Source organism: Ambystoma mexicanum, chromosome 3p (genome assembly GCF_040938575.1).
Source record: "Ambystoma mexicanum isolate Mex_15411 chromosome 3p, UKY_AmexF1_1, whole genome shotgun sequence".
NCBI lineage: Eukaryota > Metazoa > Chordata > Amphibia > Caudata > Ambystomatidae > Ambystoma > Ambystoma mexicanum.
In genome coordinates, this window is record NC_090925.1 from 733,136,640 (window position 1) to 733,153,460 (window position 16,821).

Sequence of the window (16,821 nt, forward strand, 5' to 3'; positions counted from 1 at the left end):
TGGTATAAACAATTTGTTCTCCATTAATACTTAGGGCCGGTCTCGTTATGCCTTTTCTGACAAAGAAAATTACCTGGGTGTTATCTCTATTGATGGTCAATTCGTTCATTTGTACGTAGTTCCATAATTCCTCTGCCACTCTTTTCAGACCCATAAAGGTGTGTTCAAGGATGACCAAGTCGTCAGAGTAGGCTTGGAGTTGCCATCTACTTTCAGGGGGCAGCCCTATACCCTGCCCAGTACACAAGGCTGGTCTGCCAGATAAAGATTGAAAAGTAAGGGGGCCATGACACAGCCCTGCGTCACTCCTCTCCAAACAACAATGGGGCTGATCATGGTTCACTCACCATTCAAGCTCACCTGTACCACGTTATTCCTATGGACTAGCCTTAGAAATAATACGGACAACCCAGAGATCCCAATGTATGCCATAGTCTCGATCCACTAACAGAATCGAATGTTGCTTTGTTGTCGATAAAGAGAGCATATAGACCAGGGCTGTCGTTTACATGTGCTCTCTCAGTTAACATATCCATCGTCCTCAGGTCCTGCAGCGTGGAACACCCAGATCTAAATCCTGTCTGGAACCTATCCAGACTGTGCCCCCCAGCCCTGCATTCTCTGCAACAAGAAGGAGGCAAATATCTGCCCTCTGATCTTCAACATTGATAATAACTTATAGTTCCCAAGATCTGATATATCTCCTGTCTGATGCCCTGGAATCAGTATCCCTGACTGCCATGTTTGAGGAAATTGACCACTTTTCAGGACTTTATCAAACAGTATGCATAATATTTTAGCCCATGTTTCTGGTTCTTGCTTTAGGACCACTTTGGCCAGACTATTAGGGCCAGACGTCCTAGATGATTTCAATCTGTTTATTGTATGCATAATGTCCTCCTCATCGATTGTGAGCTCGTTTTTATCGATGTGCCTGCTATTGCTACAGATCCTCCCTCCACGTTTTCCTTTGGCTCTGTTAGATACTTTATCCATTGTAATTCACTATAGGATGAATTAACCTTCTCTTCTCTTCCTGGGCCCCTTAGCCTTACCCAGCAGGTTCCATTTGTCTGGACCATTCGTAGCAGTCAAAGCTTTAACCAGCCGTTGCCATTTGCCAGTTTTACGCCCACTCTTCCACCAGTACACACCATTCCTGGATTTGTTTTGGATTCTCTTGATAGCAGTCATTACTGTTGTCTTAGATTGACCACTCCCTTTGATCCTGTAACTCTCGGTGCACTGATGCACGTATATGAGATCTGAGATCGGGGAATACTTGGTATATGATATGAGCACCTATGGAAACAACTGGCACCTAGGTGTGTGTGTGTGTGTGCTTGTTTATGCGCGCGCTTGTGCACATGTATCCTGCTTTAAAATCAAAGAAATGTTCGCCATCCCTGCGAGTGCCACTTTAGAAAAGAAAACGCTGTTCATTGCATGTGGTGACTCCAACCATTCCATTGTCATCACCTGATTGTATACACATGGTCCAAGAGAAGGAAGTATAAATGGTTGCATGAAAAGGATCAGATACCAGTAATGATAAGAGGAGTAATGCAAAGGGTGGCCGGGCGCTGAGGGGCGTAGGTTTCTTCATCTTGAAGACCTCCTTTTATTGCATTTCCAATCAGGGATAGTTCTCCGGTCCATGGGGGTCCAAGTGAGTCTTTGCATGCAACTTTCATACAACCATGCCGATAAGGGGGCTCTCCTGGGGCATATGGGGTTCATAATGTAAACCTCACTTATGCATTTCTTAGTCACTGAGGCAAGCTTGCCTCAGGGCGTAACCAGGGTGAGGTAATTTCTTAATCAAAGAATGGCCTGATTTGAAGACATGTAAGAATACTGAAATCACCTGCGATCATTAATATATGGTATATTCATCAAAAGAACAACATGTTTGCTCCTTCTACTGATGTGTGATCTCATTGTAATTGATCAAGTGGTACCCCTGGCATACCGCACATGGTTCTTGCAGTTCAGGGGGTGCCCTGTAGGTGAGGTGGGAGGATGGCCTACAGGAGAGATTTACAATTCAAAAGGAGGCAACTCTAAGCAGAACTTTTTGAGAAAAGAGGATTACCTTAGTGCAAAAGGGGCTTACCCTAAAGGACCGCAGGTCCAAAGTCCATCCCATGTCTAATATTTTTCTGCAAAACAGGCATCGCAATCTTATGGATAAGAATGTCCCAGCACACTTCTTTTACGATGATGGGGTCCTCAATGTGGCTTGAGTCTGGTCCTGGTTTAGCGTTTGTATTTACTTAATCCTGGTGCTTGCTGAGGTCTGGGCTGTTGTCTGGGTCATGGATAGAAGGATGGCTCAGCCTCACAACGGGCACCTTGGCAAAACCTAAATAGGACCTCTCTTGCCCAAGAGGTTTCTCGGATAAAACTGGTTGGTATTCTCTCCACATCATCGCAGTGCTTGCAGGTAGGATTGTATCCCCCCTGCCTGGGTTTTCGCCGGGCTTCAGCAATGTTTATCTGTTTGGGCTGGGGGCCTTGTTACTCCCGCCAAGGTCAGGACTAAACAGGCCCCCGGGATATCGCGACATGGAGTAGGACCTTGTGCAGCATAACAAAAGTTGATTGTGGAGCCCTAAGTTGCAGTTTAAGTGACATTGTTGGTGACCAATGATGGTGCAGGAAAGAAAGCCAGAGTGCAAGAAGGAACCACTGAGTGCTGGAAGGTACCAGGCTGTGTGAAAGAAGGCATGTGTGCAGCAGGGCTAGGGTGTGCACGAGTGAGAGCAAGGGTGCATGCAAGATGGTATGGGTACATGCAAGAGACCAATGGTGCATGCGAAAGAGCAACACACAGTGCGCAAGAGCGACGGTTCATAGGCGCAACAGCATGGGTCTGTGAGCAAGAGTTAAGGTGAAAGAGCGTGAGGCTGCAGGAGAAGGGGAGGCTGGGCACGAGGGAGAATCTAACAACAAATTAAAGCCATATTTGACTAATGCCTCAAGTACATATTTAAATGTTCCTGATAATGTATGGGCACTCAGACAGTAGCTCCATCATAGCTCTCCTTTTGCCTATTGTGAAAACTGGTACTGGTAATTGATCTGGGATGCTTAATGCATTGTATATTTATGAAAAGAAAATAATGTTTTCCCCTTCTCACAATGTAGGTGCCAAAGATAATGTATTTGGGATTGCCCTTAACACACTGCTCCTGGGGGTAGAGTGCTCTTTTGGAGTGAGGACCTTCTGAGGAATACCAAACAGCATGGCCAGGGAGGACATTTTGTTTTGTGTTGATCCTTACTTTCCCCTTGTGGCCTCGCAAAAAGTTCTTGAGATCACTTTATGTACTTTTCTGTGTCTTGTGTTCTTCGCAACACCTAATATTAGTCAAATATAAAGCAGCATACATCTACCAAACAGAAAATAAACAATGATGTTGGCAGAAAACAACCAACTCTGGCAATGTCTTATATCAGCCATTTTAAAACATGAGGTTTTACCATCAATAGTATCCTTCACAAACGTCCATTTGCTTTCAAGAACCTGCACAATATTATTTTGTAGATTTTGGTTATTACCCCCATTGTCTAGGTATAGCCACAAAATTGCATGGACCAGTTCTTGAAAAGTGGCCTGGCAATCCATGGAGTACCAACATGGACCTCTCTTTGCATGCCTTGTCAGTTACTTGGTCGGATACTCCACAACAGCCACTTGATCGATTGTTGTACCCCTTTCCTTTCCCTGCCCACACCTCACTTTGATCTCCCCCACCTTCTCCCACATCCTCTGACATCCTGACATCTCTCTTTGTCTGTGCAGGTGATTGTTCAGCGATGCCTGGCTGGAAAGAACCTGACCCATGTAAAGGCGGGCTGCATCCTCTGTGGGTACCTCAAGTTCCTGCCGATGTTCCTGATGGTGATGCCCGGCATGATCAGCCGCATCCTGTACCCAAGTAAGGGGCAGGGGCTTTTGAAGCTCTGTCTACATTATTGAGGGCAGGGGGCTTTATGTGCTCTCTGTACACAGGCAATGATTGAGGCTGAATGAGCTATCAATATGCTTAAGGGTGTCCTGTGTACTTGGGTAAAGGTGGAGGGCACCATAGCTACACCTGATCTCCACAATCGGATCGCCACCCTGCAAACATACTATTGTAGGTGTGACACCATTAAAGACTTTAATTGTGGGCTGACTACAAAAGGAAGACATGTGCGGGTGACTTGCTGCAGAACATAGAGCTGCTGGGGCTCGAGTAACACGCGAAGGTCTCCACAGAGAAAGCAGGGTAGACACCCAACTTGCTCTCCTGCCAAAATACCAGCATCAATGTGTTAGAGGGCGTATCCATCGCTTCTACATGGGTCAGGCTCAAAAAGGGCTGCACAAGTGTATTCGGACCTCACTTTCTGGTCAATCCATCTGCCTCCACAGGAAGATGCAGCTCACTATGAAATCATGTCTGCTGCAGACACAAATCTCATATCCACACTTGGCCAGATTGCTCCTGTACGGAAGAAGAGAAGGGCATCTGATCCAAAAGTGGCTAACAGATTATTAACAACGTAATTAGACACACCGAAAAGGAGGGCCATAAATTGTATCAGCCAAAAATAAATCTAAAATGTAGGCAAACAAAACCCACTGCAAGACCTTGGGATGCCGCAACAGCGATATCCGCAACATCATAAACTGGCATTCAGACTTCAGGCCGTCCTATGATTAAGTGGTGGAGGCCGTCCTTGAGGACCTCTTCAAGCCCTTGCATGGAAATCACCATCCAGTCTCAATTCTCCATGTATTGTGCACCAGCTATGACACTGTAGACCACAAGATCCCCATTAAGCATCTCAGAAGATGGGCACGATGACCTGGGATAGCAATACAATTGTTTGAGCCCGTTCTAGCACACTGAAGGATACACATCAGAATTGTCTTGCATCTTCTAGTACATTGGGCTTGTCTGGGATGTCCCACCAAGCTGCACCCAACACATATCATTACAATTCCCCATGTATGCAGACAATACCCCGATCCATCTGAGAACAGGGGACGGATCAGGGACTCTGTCAAGCTGTAGGGGTCAGAAACCCTATTTGGGGTGTGCGCCTCCATGCTACTTGTTTCCAAACGATTTTGTACTTGTATTGAACAGTAATATGTTGATGTGTGTATGCTGATCCGTTGCCTGACTGCAAATGTGATAACAAGTGTTGAACCAATAAAAGGAGACCACGAGCATTCACCATGAGGGAGAATAAAGAGCAGCTCGTGGTTAGCCAATTATTGGATGGACCATGCAACACCTCTGAGGGGCTCAAACACATCCGTTACTGGATTTGTATTTGTTTTTATATTTTATTTACTTCTAAAGCGCTTACACCTAAGCGTTGTACATAATTTGTGAGTTGGTAGAATCACAGTTATGATGACAAATGAACAACAGGACAGAAAAGCAAGAAGAAACCCAAAGTAAACCATAAAGATGAAATGTAAAGATGAACAAGTGGAACTGTACAAATGAGGATAAAGAAAATGCATCAATTTTGTTGAACAAAAGAGCTTAAAACACTAAAAACGTAAATGGGACAGTAATGGAGGAGTCCAAAAGAATTTGGATGGTGTATGAAGGAGGGAACCGTACAATGCAAGGGAACACATATGAGATTAGCCAGTAGTGCAACAGCGACACCAAGCAGTAAACGTTGAACCAGCAACAGGTAACCAAAAAACCTACTGCACAGGATAATGTTGTGAAAACTGTACAGCCACTGCACCAAACGGCTTCAAGTTAATAGCAGTCGCACGCAGATGGTCAAATAGCATGACCAGAACAAACCGGTCAACTGACTTTAGTCATAGTACGTCCCAAAACACAGCAGGCAAGATGGAAAAAAGAACAGCAGTAGCACCAAGATAGGAAAAGCCCCTCCGCTCCGCACACCAAGACTGTCAGCTCCACTCGTCGACCTCACCATTGATGATAGAAAGTTGCAGTGAGAAAGTCTTCTGCTGGTGGATGGTGGGGTCGCCAAGGTGGCTTGATGCATCCACTTCCCAGGTGATGCTGTGCCGAGGCCAGCGTGGGGAGGTCCTCTGGCTACCCCACCATGCCACGTGAGGGAGGCATGGATTCATCACATTGCCGCCATTGACAATCCTGCCCTTTAGGGAATTGAGGAGTGGCAATCCCACAGAGTGAACCATGCATTCTCACTCGGCTTCCCTCACTCGGGTTCAGTAATCAAATATAAAACCAGAGGATAAAATGGATGGACTTGAACTAGGAAACAGAACATGAGCAGTCCATCAGCCTCCCCCCCAGGGCACCACACTGTAAGATGCTCACAGCAGCAAGGCCAGTAAGTCAAACCGAATCCCAGCAACCTTAGAAAACACACCTGAGTTCCCTTACACAAGAGTGAGACTGGAATGCAGGGGCAAAGCTCTATGAAAAGGGCCTGTGTCAGAAGGTGGTGTGAGTTAGGCGGAAGGGCTCATTCAGAACTGACTTGAGAGGTCAACAGAAGGTTCTTTAAAGTGAAACGGAAAAGGAGCTGGAGCAAGAGCAGGAGGCATGAGACTCGAGAAGAGCTCCTGTGACTACTGAGAGCTGGAGACAGGAGGCTCTAGGAAAGACCCAGGTGTCTGGGGAGAGGAAGACCCTGGAGCTGGGGAGTTAAGAGTAGGTGGGGGTTGGCAGATTACAGACCCAAGGCACTGGGGAGAGAAAGGCCCAGAAGGTACGGATGAGAGTAACCAAGGGGGCTGGGTAGAGAAAGACCCAGGGGGATGAGAATGCAAATGATCCAGAAGCCAGCGAGGAGAAAGACCTAGAGAGCTTGGTGAAGAAAGACCCACAGGATTAGGAGAAGAAAGACCCAGAGCCCATGGAGGGAAATGATAGAAGGATGTGAGAAAAATGATCAGAATGATGCAAGGAAAAAAAGACCAAGAAGACTGAGAGGAGAAGTCTCCAAGGGCCTGGAAGGAGAACGGCCCAGAGTGCTGGGAAGAGCTATCCAACCAAGGGAAAAGAAAAGGAAATAGAGAAAATAGATAAGGAGTTGGTGGAAGAGTTGTTGAAAGAGGTGGAGGAGTGGAGAAACACCTTTAAGGAGAAGGAAGGGGTTGTAGAAAACAGTAGTGAAGAGGGGAAGGTAGTAGACAAAGGGGTACACTTAGAAGGGGAGGATCAACACGTTTGTGGTGATGCATCCATGAGGGCAGAAGCCCAGAGCAAAGAGAGAGAAAGAGGAGGGGCCAGGGAAGGATCTTTTAAGAACCAAACTGGGAGGCAAGAGAGAGACTGGAGGAACTAGCTGAGAACCAAGGGGCATAGAGGTACCCTGCCAAGAACCTCTGGGCAGCCTCCTGTCTCCCTGTGCGCTGGTCCTTGGTCGAAGGCCCACCACTCATAAAACCACATACAGAGTTGCTCAAAATGCTCCTGTCTGGAAATGACTCAGGAGGAGGCACCCCTTCGTGAAAGCCAGGGAAAGAATGCAAGATCCCCATAAACTTGAGACTGAGAAGCAAGCAGAGAAAGACTCCAATGAAGACCATAGCAGAAAGGTGAGGGAACCCCTTAAACATGAGACTGAGATCCAAGCAGATAGAGTCCACCTCCCCTTCCCTCCTAGAAAACAATATAAGGATGTAGGATCCCCTTCAACCCAGGACTGCGAATCAAGATGAAGAGAGTAAGAGAACACCAGAGGAGAAAGGTAAAAGGTTCTTTAAACCTGTGACTATAAGCAAACAGGCTATTGTGTTATTTTTCCAGGGGGACCCGGCCTGGACTTGCTGATAACCGGGAGAGCGCTAGGTTTGAACACTCTTTACTTCCCTGAGAGACACTTTCTTTTTTTGATGGGTCCCGAAGCATTACCCTCTTCCTGGAGAATAACCATCCAGACTACTCAATTTCGTTCAAGCACCACACCACCAGTTTATTATTTGGTCACCAATTTGAACACGCTCCGTAATAAATCATTTGTGAAGCCTATCCTTCCTTCTGGCCTTTCGTGTGTAGGTCACTGTCAACCAAGTGACACTTCCTATGTCTGAATGGGTCTAAAGTGGTGTTCGTGGACATCGGAAAACATCACCCACCCTAACCTTCACTCAGCCACAACGACTGGGCCACATCCCCAAGTCAGTGGAAAAGGCTAGAAACCGGAGTATCCATCTGACAGGAAACTTTATCAAGAGCCCACCCTGTCAATAGAACGTCTGTGGAAGGTGCTTCAATAACTGAAGGCCGACCATCAACATGCACTCAACAGTTCACTCATTCTATCGAGGCTGTATTACCGCAACACCATGTATATAAGCCAACCCAGTTTCCTTATCAAAAACCAGGGAAGCCTAAAAAACAAGAAAGTCAACAAGTTTGGTTTAAAACCTCAGGACATTTTAGCACATGGCCCCAGTATTGGAAACCCTATACTGGCTTCCAGTGGAGGAAAGAATAAAGTCAAAGATCCTACACACTCTTCACAAGACCTTTTGAGATTAAAGTCCAACAGTCAATCCAAGAGAGAGTTGATGAAAAGGATTCCCTTGAATGGAAATGGTTTTACAGACTGCCTGCCAGGGGCTGTGGCTGCCGATGGAGAAACACTTCATTCTTTCTGGGGTGGGGGGTTTGGGTTGAACTCCCTTGGCTCAGGGTACTGGGCTAATTTATGTTATCCCTGGAAGACATGATGTCAGTGTGACAGGTGATGTTCCAAAGCAAGGCCTGGGAAAGTGTTTGACTGCCCAAGGGTTTGGGATTTAGGGGATGATGTAGGGAGCCAGATTTAGTCACACAGCTCTCAGACTCTTCCCTATGGAGAGGTTGGTGGTGTGGATTGGACGATCCACCCATCAATCAGAAACCCAGATCTCCTCTCATCTTGGTTCCTTGCCATGTCTGGTCTGGCCCACATTACCCGATTCAAAGACAGCATCTCAGCAGTGATTAAGGGTATCTGCTCACTACAGCAGGGATGTGAAACCCCCAGCTTTTCAGGCGTGTTGGACTATGTTGGCTACATCTAATGGGAGTTGTCATCCAAACCACCTGCAGAGCCAAATGTTGCAGACCCATACACTACAGCCTAGTCACAGTGTAGCCAAGGAGCAGTCGCACAGTTGGTTCACCCACTCACACTCTCACTCTCCTTTCAGATGAGGTGGCCTGTGTCGTTCCCAGTGAGTGTGAGCGTATCTGTGGTACCGCAGTGGGGTGCTCAAACATCGCCTACCCCAAACTGGTAGTGTCTCTTATGCCCACTGGTAAGCACACACTCTTCCCCTCGATGCCTCACTTTCTGTCATCCATCTCTCTCTCTCTCTCTGTCTCTGTCTCTGTCTCTGTCTCTCTCTCTCTCTCTCTCTCTCTCTCTCTCTGTCTCTCTCTTCTCTCTGTCTCTCTCTCTCCCTCTCTTTCTGCCCCTCTTGTTTTCTGCCTCTCTGCTCTGTGAGTTTATGCTGATTCTCTTTTGAAGGTCCCCACAGCCTCTTGTAACTCGTATTATCCCTCCTCCCTCAGGGCTTTCTGGTCTCATAGCTCTGACTTCCACTGTTTTTTGCTCTTTCTTTTTCTCAGGGTTCGTAGATGGATGCTGCTGGTCTCTCTTTCTCATTCTTACCGCATCAAACTTCCTCACTTTCTTTAAAGGGTCTACAGTGTCTTGCTGTCTCTCTCCTCTGTGTGTTCTCGGGTACTCTTCCCCTCTGTTTGTCTCTCAATCCTTCCCAATCTCATGCTGCCTGTCCCTCCAAGGCCTCATTCTATCTCCCTCACACTCTCTCTCTAATGTCACTCATTTGCTGTCATACCCATGCTGTGCCTCTCTCTCTCAGGTCTCCGTGGGCTCATGCTCGCAGTCATGCTGGCTGCTCTCATGAGTTCTCTGGCCTCCATCTTTAACAGCAGTAGCACCATCTTCACCATGGACATCTGGGCGCGAATCCGGCCGCGTGCTGTGGACCGGGAGCTACTCATCGTGGGCCGGTAAGCAGCACTAGGCTGTAAGCACAGGCCGATATCATTGGGGCTCTGTTCAGACATCACCGGCCTGTGGTCATTCAACGCTGCTTTGGTCCACCTCGTGTTGTCGCAGACTCTCTATTTGAATTCTTGTGTTAGTTGTTGTTGGGGGCCACAATATAGGGTGTTGGAGTGAAAACAACTTCACTCACCTTCTCATGACTAGATAAAGCTGGAGACATAATATGGGAAAATGTAGCAGTGTACTGACTAGCCCACCTGAGCAGACCCCTAATAACACTGAATGTAGCCCACCAGGGCCTCAGACTGAAGTTTATAGGATTATAGATTTGGATGCATTAAACATCTTGTGAGGGGCCTAGCACCAGAGAGGCTAAATCTAGAAGTCTTGGGAAACAGAACCCCCTTTCTGCCCTGTGAACAATTCTGTAGTTTTTCCAATGGGAATACTGCATAACTGAAGCACAACCCCTCCAAGACCAAATTCCTACTCCTCAGCAACAACACTGAACGGTATCAGGTAATAAAATTGCGACAAAAATGTTGCTGGTAAAAAAATGCCATGGTTTGACCCAGTAAAGGTGTACCCCATTATACCATTTAAGGGGAGCGGGGTGTCCCCCGTTTCCCTTAAATGGTATAATGGGTCCGGGAATTGCGGGGGTGTCCCCCGCATCCTTTACATGATTGTGGCGGCAAAACCACAGCATGTTTGCTGTGATATTTTGTATCCACAGCCATTTTTGCTGCAACATGGAACCCACTGAACATAGACATACAGAACCCCAGACATACAGACCTGGCTATTAACCATGATCCCTGAGGGCTTCACACCTGATCTCACCGCCTGTGCCAAGTCCCTCTGGTTCCACATCGGCAAACATCTCTCCTTCAAGACACACATAGCTAAGAAAACTCAGACAGCTTGGTATCAGCTTTACCTCCTGGCAAAGTCAAGTCCTTCCCCCCTCCGGACAGCTTTAGATCCAACATTCAAGCACTGATCCTAGACCACCTGGATGGGGGCAATGCCCTCCTCGAAGGCCTCCTGTCGTCCTCCCTTGTGCTCCTGAGAAATGTCCTACACTCGGCCAAATGCCTCACCAAGGGTCTACTCCTTTATGATCACATCACCCCAGCCCTCATCAACCTCTGCTGGCTCACACTGCATGCACACGTCTTGCTGCATTATCTATATCTATAAGGCAGTCGCCCTCAAGTCACCCAGCTACCTCGTGGAGAAACTCCGCATCTACAGCGGACAGCGCACCACCAGGAGCCAGGACACACACAGACTTGAAATCCGCTGGTGCAAAAAGTAAAGGATCAGAAAACAAGCCTCGTCTGCCTGGGGCCCAAGACTATGGAACCTCCTTTCCATCAGCATCAAACTCGCCCCCACGTTCCTAGACTTCAGAAAAATATTAAAGACCTACCTCTTCAATGAATCTCTCCTCAACAACTAGGCCATCACATTGCCCCCTGTGTCACCTAATTTGCTAGATGCCATCTGCCCCTCTCCTCTCCGGAACCCTGTACAGCTGTACCCCTCCTATCTGCCCCACTGGATCCTACCCTGCGCTGTATATCTGTTCTGATCTCACCTCTGAAAAGGACTACGTTATGCATCTGTACTGTTGTATACCTCTGTGAAGCGAGCTCTGTTGCTTCTCGAAGCTAAGTCCACGCTCAATAAATACCATAATAATAATAATGGGAAGCAAACATTCCACTCAAAGTTCCAACAACAACTCAAATGTTAAAATTTCAGAATGCAAAAGCCGCGTTTCTAGAGGGTTCCAAATGTGTGTTTATATGCTAGCCCCTCTGTTCTCCTCTGCTTTTGGAAGTTTACATCATTTATTTTCGACTTCCTCTGTTAACAGTCTGGGCAGCTGGCCAGTTATTTTCTTCGCATTTAATGCTCGCAGGGTGGCAGGGTACACTGTCACCATTGGGCACTGTGTCCTAGCTAAGCACAGACACTTCCGCCAGGTGCCTATCATGCAAAGTTATAGGCTATATCCCCACTCATCTTTTCAGATACTACATCTTGTCACCCGGTGACCACCACCAGGTCCTCAGAGAACAATAATAGCATCCCAGCTTCTCTTCTATGGTGGTTTTCTTTTGCTAGCGGGAGTTGCCTCATAAGTGTTTCACTACCTCATCCTCACTCACTCCGCTGCCACATTCTGTCGGGAACATTTGGATGATATTCGCTGCTGTGCATTTCTATCCCATGGCCCAGGAAGGGTCATAGTTGGCTGGGGCTACATCTCTTTTATGGGTAGGGCATCTAGGGGGGACAATAAGGAAAGAAACACCCAGCACAGCAGTTATTTAAAAAAAAACCTGTTTACTGAATGTCTGTGCATGTGTTTCAACCTATTAATTACCTTAGTCAGGATTGTACCAAGGGGAACTTGCGAAGGAACTTAGCAATGGACAGGCCTTAGCTGTCCAGAACAGTGAACTGGCATTTGGTGCAGTCCGGGTGAAGAGAAGAGCTGGAGGAAGTCCTGACCTGCCGGCATAGCCCGGCAGAAGAAATGAGAGCATTGGAGATCGCTGTGGTCGGAGAGCACCTGCAGGAAGCGGGGGGTGGGATTGCCCTGAGAAGTGGCGCGGAGGCGTAGGGCAAACAGCACGTAGGCTATGCTTCGCTCCCCAGGAGATGCACAGAAGTGGTCTATGCCAACCGCTGAACAATGCAAGATCAGGCCTCCCGGCCCAAGGGAGGTTGATGGCAGCGTCCCTCCTGGCAACAGGGTGCAAAGTATGAAAGGAACACTTGGGCCATTGTGGTGATGCAAGTAGGGAGTAGGGAATGAACAGGTACACCCGCCTGGGGAGACGGTGTGAAGGTAGTAGGCCCCTCCGCTCATGAAAGACGCATATCGCTGTCATGTCGTTCCGGACAGCTGCAGTGGTTATCTCAGTGCGTGAGGAGTGCAGAGAATGTGGGTGGCGGATGGCCAGGGGAGAACTGGCAACTTTTGGCCTAATGGAAAGTCCTATTTTCTGGCCCATGGTGCAGAGATCCATGCCCAAGTACATTGCAGCAGCCCCAACCTCCAGAACAACTAAACTCAATACCAACCTTCCCCCCACCTTCACATCCTATAGTATATACAGTAGACATTAATGACACTACGTTCCTTTTATGGAATTTATCTTTCAGTTATGGTTGTGTTTTCTTAGAGACCCAAACCCCAGGTGACTAGCCCACATACCAAATATAGTAAAATGATTTCACCAGGATAATACAATTTGTGATTGTTCCACTTTTTGAAGGTCGCACATAAAAAACACTGATGTATTTCAGTCGATTTTGTGCTGCCCTCAAAAAGCCAAAAAAGCACATGGCTGAGTTTGTTTATTTTTTATTCTGGGGGTTTCACCCCTCTGACCCCAAGCAACCCCTTTCCTCCTTGTTAACTCGCTCCGCCACACCCCCACCACATACACACAACACAACCAGTTTCATTTCCTCCCAACCACACAAACACACACACACACACCTTGTCCCCCGTTGTACCTGTCAGCACCTGCGCGCACTCCTGTGCGTCGCAGGGGCTGACAGTTTGATTTAGAAAGACTGCTCTGTGCGGTCACAGAGAGGTCTTTCTAAATCTTTGTTTCCTCTGTAAAAATGAAACTATTATTTCCCTTAATACCAATTTGACAGCAGGTTTCATCACGTCTCTTATCATTCCATTGCATACCATCTTTAGTTTTAGACCAATTTAAAGAGGTGGAGAAGCCTGAGAATTCATTTGTAGAGACAAGTCCGGGAGTTTGGCTTCGCTCTAAGAGACAAACGTCTAACACAGCAAAAGACACATACCTGGCTTCCTCCCTCCGTACTGCACAACACGAAAGCCATACTTGGTACTCTGTCTACCCACCAGCCCCACAACATAAGACCCTCACTTGCCATACTGCCTCCCCACCATTACACATTATATAAATGGTTAATATCTATAATGGAGTGACACTATTATAAACCCATGGAATTTCCCTTACAAACAGCTAAGGAAAACAAGGCACAGTGATGAAAAGTGATTTGCTGAGGATCATATAAGCTGTCAAATGTGGAAGGTGGGGTTTAAATGCATAGGTTCATGAAGCAAGTGTGCATCACTTCATTTGAGCCAGTCCGACATTAGGGTGTAGTGGCCTGAGGGTTAGAACCAAAAAAGGAAATGATGCTTCACGGAACAAAGCTACCTTATATTGATCTTAGTGCTCAAAAGGACCCTACGTCACATAGGAAGGACAGAGCAGGTAATCGGTGTTGGTTAAACATTGTTTATAAAAATTATAAAGAATTTGATAATAAAAAAAGATCTTTTTTTTTTTAATGTTTAACCGACACCGATTACCTGCTCCGTCCTTCCTATGTGACTTATGGTCTTTTGAGCACTAAAATTAATATAAGGTAGCTGTGTAACGTGAGGCATCATTTCTGTTTTTGGTTCTAATAAGTCAGTCCTCGGATGCCCACGAGGAAGGGGATTCCCACCTTATGGTTTTCGTGGCATGAAGGTTAGGCACATATCTCAGCAACGGTCACTTAATCCACTGATGTACTGTTACCGATGTGTACCTCGGCCTCATTTACCCTATTTTTCCCCACCTAACACTCACATGTGTCCTTCCTGTTGTACGGGTGCAGAAGTAGGAGAATGAAACACAGGTGGTATATTTTTGGCTGTAGACTTTTATATCAAATAAAAGAGAAACCCTATCTGGCTCTATTACTGAGAGGGGTTTCCCAGCCTCAACCAAATACTAAGGACTCTGTCAGGATGTCCGTCAAAAACAAATATTCTGGGGGGGCGCTGTTGCGCTCAGCGAAGATGGCCGCCTGATTTTCGGCTCCGTTCTGTGAGGCACCTTCTCGTCGGAATTCTCCTGTCTGCCCCTGCACCACGACCATCCGACACTCCAGAGGGGCTGCTGAGGAGTCCGGGCACCCGCAGTCCAACCGCCGCCCACGGTGCCGCTCCTGCTGCGGAGATACGACCCGCCGTGGGCTGAGCGGGAACGGGTGCCTCCCTGACCCCGCACTCGGATCCATGGGATCGCGCTGGAGTCCCGCGGCTTGAGGCCTGCTGAGGGGGAGGGGCGCTTCACTCGGTTGCGCGCTCGCCCTCCCCCACTTGCTACGAGGGCGGCTGGCCCCGTTTCCTGAATCCTGTGGACACCTGGTCCGGACTCCAGAGCGCTCCGCTGCCCCATCCTGGGCGGCGTGCTGCCGTACTTCCATCGTGGGCTGGGCGGAGGCGGGTGCTCCCCCGGCCCCGCTCCTGACTTCGGGGGACCGCACCGGTGACAAGCGGCTTGCGGCCTACTGTGGGGGCTGGGCGCTCTGATTGCTCTGTGCGGTCGCTCCCCCCCACCGGCTACGGGCACCGCTGGCCTCATCCTCTACACCAAGGTGCCCCCCTACTCCGGACTCCAGAGCGCTTCGCTCCGCTGCCCCATCCTGGGGGGCGTGCTGCACACCATTGGGACTCTGGTGTTCCTGCTCCGGGCGGTGAGTTGCCCCCTTCCCCCGGACCCCGGCCCCACGACTCTTATACCTCAGGGGCCACGGGTATCTCTCAGGCCCCCTGGCACGAGGTGAGTGCACCCCGGGCCCGCTCCATTTCAACTGTGCCGCACCATAAACGTTTCTTCCCGGATCCGTGGCCTGCGGAGACAGATCTCGCCGACCTGATAATCTATCTCTGAGACACTCCGCGGAGTTTACCCTTGCCAAGCCCCTTGCGGCTGCTTTTCCTCCCGCACCGGAGTGCGCTGTGGTCACCAACCACCAACGTTCCAAGTGCCACTGCTCCTGGGCCCTAGTTGCCCTTGATTCCCTCCTTCCACTGACCGCCTTACTGCCTCTCACAGTGGCATTCCTCTCCAGTGGTTTCTCCCCCAGCCACCAACCCCCCCTCAAGCCTTCAGGAGGTGGTACCCGGCACGCTTATCTACACGGAGACATCATCAACGGTTTCCCACCGAACCTCCCGACTGGTGGGCCTAATCTCCAAGGGGGTCCTGGGGGCCCTTCACTCGCCTTCAGTGATCTGCACCGTGCACCACCCGCCTCACTGCATTGTATTGTGGTGGTCTCCTACACCACATTAACACATGCGACTACGGCTACTACTGCCTCTACTACTGTTCAATACCACGCGGACCCTGACCACCCCTACAGACTTTCCGGTGAGGTGTTCGGGTCCGCCCGGAGATCATCGGCTCCCTCGTGCTCCGGCGGGGCCCCCCATCGGAGACGCCATACCCCTTCCTTCCTGGTGCTCTGCTTGGGCCTCCCGTTCACACGTCTCCCTGACGTTCCTGGCGTCTCCCCTTGTGGCCCTGCCCTCTCTCTTCTGTACTTAAGTTTCCCCCCCTACCGGCAACATGTCAACACGAACCGGCAAGAAACAATCCTCGATCAATATTTTCACGAAACCCTCGGGGACCCCCGGAGCTGAGGCGTCATCACTGGAACCTTCCCCCTCACCGGTACTGGAACCATCCGACTCCCAGAAGATGATCGAGTTTATCCGAGAGGGGTTCACCACAATTCATAGTAAACTCGATGACATGAACAGCACGATTTCATCCATCAAAGCACACATGGAGAGGACTGATAGTCGTGTTGCCGAGATCGAGACACGAGTGGGCACCGCCGAGGACGGTCTGGGTTCCCTCCGTGCGGAGGTCTCCACGCTATCTGCCCGCGTTACGGAGGTAGAGAAGAAGAACGAGGACCTCGAAACCCGCTCGAGGCGCAACAACCTCCTCATAATCGGGGTGCCAGAGG

General features: G+C 48.8%; 1 protein-coding gene across 3 annotated transcripts in view; it reads left to right on the top strand.

Moving 5' to 3' along the window:
• The window catches only part of SLC5A2 (solute carrier family 5 member 2), a 168,252-nt gene that overhangs the window by 98,647 nt on the left and 52,784 nt on the right, over window positions 1–16,821 (top strand). For all 3 annotated transcript variants that reach the window (XM_069651605.1, XM_069651603.1, XM_069651604.1), the window contains exons 9-11: window positions 3,809–3,944; window positions 9,167–9,274; window positions 9,845–9,995. In XM_069651605.1, the coding sequence (XP_069507706.1) occupies window positions 3,809–3,944; window positions 9,167–9,274; window positions 9,845–9,995 (395 nt within the window). The remainder of the gene's footprint in view (window positions 1–3,808; window positions 3,945–9,166; window positions 9,275–9,844; window positions 9,996–16,821) is intronic.